Consider the following 5,454-nt stretch of genomic DNA (forward strand, 5'->3'; position numbering starts at 1 on the left):
CATATCCCTGTCTCTGCATGAAGGCAGTTCTCAAGATGCACTCCTCTTCAATGTCAATTACACATCATCATCTACAGAGAAGTTTCCTACAGTAAGGGTACCTTCCAACTTCCCTTTTTTTAAAGTTTATGTCCAGCTGCTGTATGCATCAATCTCTCTTCTTTCTTCATCTCTGGAGGCAATTTCCCATCTTTCTTTAACAAACAGGGTTGAACAATTGTAGCTTTAAAACCAGTATCAATCACCAAATTGCAAGGATTTCCATCAATATGCCCTTGAATTTGTGGATAGTTTTCTTCAAATGATGAAATTATTTTCTTACTTAGGGAAGATGGAGTATTTCCAGCTGAACTTTGCTTCATAAATCCAGCAAGTTAATCATTTTTTTATGTCTGGTTAGCTCTTTGTTGTTCTTTTGGTTTGTTTGGGCTCTGAGATACATCCTCAGGGTACTGTCCCCTTGGCTTACTAACATCTCTCAAGTCCTTACAGTCTGTAATAGTCATGTTTTACATCTTATTAGTATCCTCTGGGAGGATTTCTTATTCAATACTGGCTTTAATTTATAGTTCCTTACAATATATCCTTTCAAGTTACATTTAAATACCTATTTTCTTGTGGCTATTTTCCCCAATTCTAGGTTATTAGCTGTCTGAGTAATTCTTTCAATTCTTTTAAACTATTTTCAACGTGAGTTGATTTTTCAGTACTAGAGTATCTGATATTCCTGGAACTTCTGGATGGTTCCTTTAATAATCTATCTGCAACTCTAATGGACATAAGTTTCATTGCCAACTGGAAAGCCTCACTTAGAGGTGTACACCAACTTTGCTTCAGCCAAATTCTAAAGCCTTAATGGCTAGTTTTGATGTCGTGTCAGTTTTTACCGAAGTCCCTGCCAATGAAGCTTGCAATATTGTAATCAATCTCTACATTAATGATCCCAACAAGTTAATCCACATCCCCAACACACTATTTGCTTCTCTCTTAGAATTTACAACTAAAACCAACTTCATTTTCAACAATGAACATTTCCTTCAAATAGATGGTTTAAGTTGCACCTGTTCTTGCCAATATATTCATGACCCAGATCGAAACACAAGCCATACATTCTGCACTTCATTCCCACTATACTGGTACAGATATGTCAATGACACTTTTGCTGGTTTAACTTCTGCACAACACACACTAACTTTCTTTGAACACATAAACTCCATTCATCCCAACATCAAATTTACCACAGAACACAAAAACATTAAACAGTTATCTTTTCTTAACCTCAACATTATTAGATCAAACACACAGTTTAAAACCAAAATTCACCGTAAAAACACACACACACCAGCCTCTACTTCCCCTGGAATTTTGCTCATGACACCACACAAAAAAATCAATACACTGAAAACCCTCATAAACACAGCCACAAGACTCTGTTCAATGGACTACACAGATGAAAAAATCAACCACATAAAACATTCCTTTATTTACACCAATAACTTTCCACCAGCTATTGTTGAAAAACTCTCCAATAAAACTCAACTTACAAAAAAATTTATACTAACAAACACAACAACGAAACATTACACTGTAGTTTACATTTTGTCTCTGAAACGAGCTCAAGAATAATCCATACTTGGACAAAACTAGCCATTAAACACAAAATTCCTGTCAACATCAAATTCTCTCAAAAACCCGACCCCAAATTAAAATTGTTACTGAACAAAAATTATTTAGAATTGCACAATACCAATGTCATTTACAAAATAACATGCAATAACTGTGCAGAATTCTACATAGGAGAAACAGGAAAAAAATTGGAAATCAGATTCACAGAACACAATAATAACCATCCTATGTTTTCCCACCATTGCAACTCAAAAAATCATAGTATATCTATTAACATTTTAAACAAAGAACCAAACGTAAACAAACAAAAAATCAAAGAATCTATCTTAATTGAACAAAACAACCCAACTCTAACCAACACCCTGGGGTGCCAAAATATCTCGTGCAACAGTATCCAGTCATGTGACCTCTTTGTTCCATACTGTATATATATATATATATATGTGTCAGTGTAAACTAATTGTACCTGATGATAACAAAACCTTGTCGAAATGTTGTACATTTGCTGTTATGTTAAACTTATATTAAAGTTTTTCTTCATTCCCCATTCAAGCCATCTCCAAGCATTATTAGTCTCAAAGTGGGTTCCTCGTCATCAAATTTGAAGCTTTCTGCATTTCTTCAAAGTTATTGTAACCCCTCTGTATGTCCCCTATGACTTCATGGATCTTGTCTTCAATCAGATTGATGTCTTATATCTCTTGAACATTTTAAAATTTTCTATAAATTTCTTCTTGGTCTTTTAATTTTCTGTCTCATTTTTTGTGGTCTTCTTTACTTTTCCGTAAATTTCTTTCAGACCTCTTTTTATTTTCGGTCTTGTTCTTCTTTTGGCACTTCTAGAAATGCTTCAGTTTTGCTTCTGAATCTAGTTGTGCTATTAACTTGTTAAAACAGAACCAGATTAAAATTTGTTTTCATCAAAATAATCCTACTTCTGACACTACTGTTGTAACATTTTTCCATGTAATGATAACAAATTAGTATATTGCTTCATTAACGTTTCTATAGATTTGTTCCTCTGTTATAACTTATGGGCCCAAGTAACTACAAACAATGCTGAAACAGAATTACCATGACTAACATAAAAAAAAAAGAGCTCACTTGTATAATTTCACAACTAGTAGACTGATTAAGTGAATATACAAAATAACTAACACTGATCCAAATACTTAACTAAAACTATATATTTCAACTGTCTCACTTCTCACAATTCTTGTATTTATAACTTAGCCGTGTTTCTAGACCCTTTGTAAAGTTTCTCAATCACTAAATTACCGACTGATCTAGGCTCTCTAGAACTAGTTTAACGCCATGGACTTTCTAGCTAATATTCAAAACATCGTTACAACAATATTACAAATAACTCAAAGATAACACAGGTAAATAGTATGTGTACAAAGTGATTTTATTTGACTATTCAGATCATGAAATCAGATGTTACTAAAAACTGTTGTTCTGAAAACTCAGAACCCGTATACATGTTAAATACTGGAATGTCAATCGAATCATTTCTGGTGGTCATCTTCACCTGAAGATATGTGGGAAGTAGTGTCCTTCATTTCAGACACAAAATCAGATAAAAACAACAAGTATCATGTTACTCGACTGAATGATGCACCATTTTCTGTACTCTCTGAATTATTCATTGTGGATCTTTTTTTTTTTCCAACTGCACAGGATCATAAAGTTGCCAAAGATGTTGAAACTCCGCTGAGTAAGGCTCTACAAGTTCTTTCTGGTTTGTGATTAAGATATTTTCATAATTTCCCGTCACTGCTTGTTTGGTCCAATTAAAAGAACCATTGATGAGAGTTTCGTTGTCAATTATGATAAACTTATGGTGCATCAAAAAAGTAGTAGTAGAATTTGAACGCACAGGAATACCTGAAAATATATTCATATAAGAATTGTCATCACAGTTTCTGTTACACTATTGAAATTACTATTAAAAGCAATATTATGCTCATTTATATAAGTGAAAAAAAAAATTATTATTCAGCCCATTGTTGTTTGATACAATATAATTACACTAATGCTTATTTAGAATTTATTATAAGTTACAGCTTTTGCAGAAAGGGAAAATATTTTTTAAATGGGTACAACATTCATTTTGATCACTGGTGCAATTTTTCTAAGGGTCAGGCAACTCGAAATAGTGTGAAAAGCAAGCCAGTGCTGGGGGGGGGGGGGGTCTAGAGCATGTCCCCTGGGAAATATTTGAAAAATAGGTGCTCCAAGATTGAATTTTATGCTAATTTTACTCTAATTTACTGAAAGTATTAATCATTTACAAGCACTTCTTTATGATCCACAACAACAGGTGTTCAGTGGCACTTAAACTCACCATAGCTATAAGCAAGAACTAGCATGTACACTTCCAGATTACACATCTAATTTATTATACATTGTTATATTGATTCATACTGTGTTAACTTCTGACGAAACTTTAGCAAAACAAGTCCTTTTTTAAATAAAACTAGTTTATTCTTTCTCAATTCAACTTTGCAATACACTTAATTTCCACAGCCAATTTAACTTAACTAATTTTATAAAAACACGTTATAATTCACAGGGAACGATTCACGCACTTACTTACTACTGCGCTTCACTCAATTGTCCGTCTCTGTCTGTCTGCAGTTATATTCCAATTAATTTGTCTCACGTTATCCGGCACACTTATATACAGGAATAGAGGGCGCCTAGCACATACTGGATTATTCGTGATGTTCCCCGATCTTTCTAGAACGCATAACGTGTTACCAGCGTCACATGACTTCTGCTGTCGTAACAATACATACTACATCTATCTATTTACCTAGAAGCTATTTTTGAAATGCAAGTTAAAGTTTAAAAAGCTCTACAGTTACTGTGACAAAATGTTGGTCTAGCTGCTCCCCAGTTTGCCAGACCTACTCCGGCACACATATATTCTCAAATACACAAGATTTAACAGTAAAACTTGTGTACCTAAGAATGATCGAACTAGAGATCAAAACATCATACTTGCTTTAGAAATATTCTTTCTTAATGCAAAAGCTGTAGCTTGTTATAATACATATAATCAGTACATAAATTCAAAACGAAATTATTTACTATTTGTAATAAATATTCTGCACAATGAGTTGTTTATTTATAACTTGCTAGTCTTTAAAAATAAAACAGCCTTAAAAAGTGATATTAATTTAATTACACATATGACTCTTATATAACAACAACAATGTTTATAACTTCAAGAAGGAAGAGACATATACCTCAACCAGTGTAAAGAATCAGTCAGTGCACGGACTATACTGAAACTAGTGAAAGATGGAATACTAATAAAAATTCAAGTCTGATATACATTTTTCTTAAATAACTCCAGTATTTTCTTATTTTGCTTCAATGTTTTATAAAGTACCAGTGAGAAACATTATATAAATAATTTTATACAAATTATTTCATTTTTAACTCCTTTTTGAAACCTTTCTATCATCACACAAAGTTTAGAATTTTATTGGATAGCCAACATGGTTTCACTAAGGGAAAATCTTGGCTTACGAATCTTTTCACATTATTTGAAAAGGTTACTGTCTATGTAGATGAGGATAAGGGTGTAGATTTGGTGTATCTCAATTTTCAGAAAGCATTTGACAAGGTGTCACATAAAAGGCTTGTAAAAAATGTATCTCTGTAGGTGTGGGGGATAAGTTGGCAAATTGGATAGAAGAGTGGCTGGATGGAAGAAAACAGAGAATTATTACAAATGGAGTTCAGTCAAACTGGATTAATGTCACAAGTGGGGGTACCACAGGGCTCAGTCTTAGGACCTTTGCTCTTTTTGAATTA

General features: G+C 33.2%; 1 protein-coding gene across 1 annotated transcript in view; it reads right to left on the bottom strand.

Moving 5' to 3' along the window:
• Positions 1-3,022: 3,022 nt before the first annotated feature.
• Positions 3,023-5,454, bottom strand: part of LOC106467082 (mitochondrial cardiolipin hydrolase-like) — a 3,925-nt gene continuing 1,493 nt past the window's right edge. Inside the window, exon 2 of the mRNA XM_013927400.2 lies at positions 3,023-3,513. Within this exon, the coding sequence (XP_013782854.1) occupies positions 3,272-3,513 (242 nt within the window). The 3' untranslated portion in view covers positions 3,023-3,271. The remainder of the gene's footprint in view (positions 3,514-5,454) is intronic.

Source organism: Limulus polyphemus, unplaced genomic scaffold, assembly GCF_000517525.1.
Source record: "Limulus polyphemus unplaced genomic scaffold, Limulus_polyphemus-2.1.2 Scaffold2483, whole genome shotgun sequence".
In the NCBI taxonomy this organism is placed as follows: domain Eukaryota; kingdom Metazoa; phylum Arthropoda; class Merostomata; order Xiphosura; family Limulidae; genus Limulus; species Limulus polyphemus.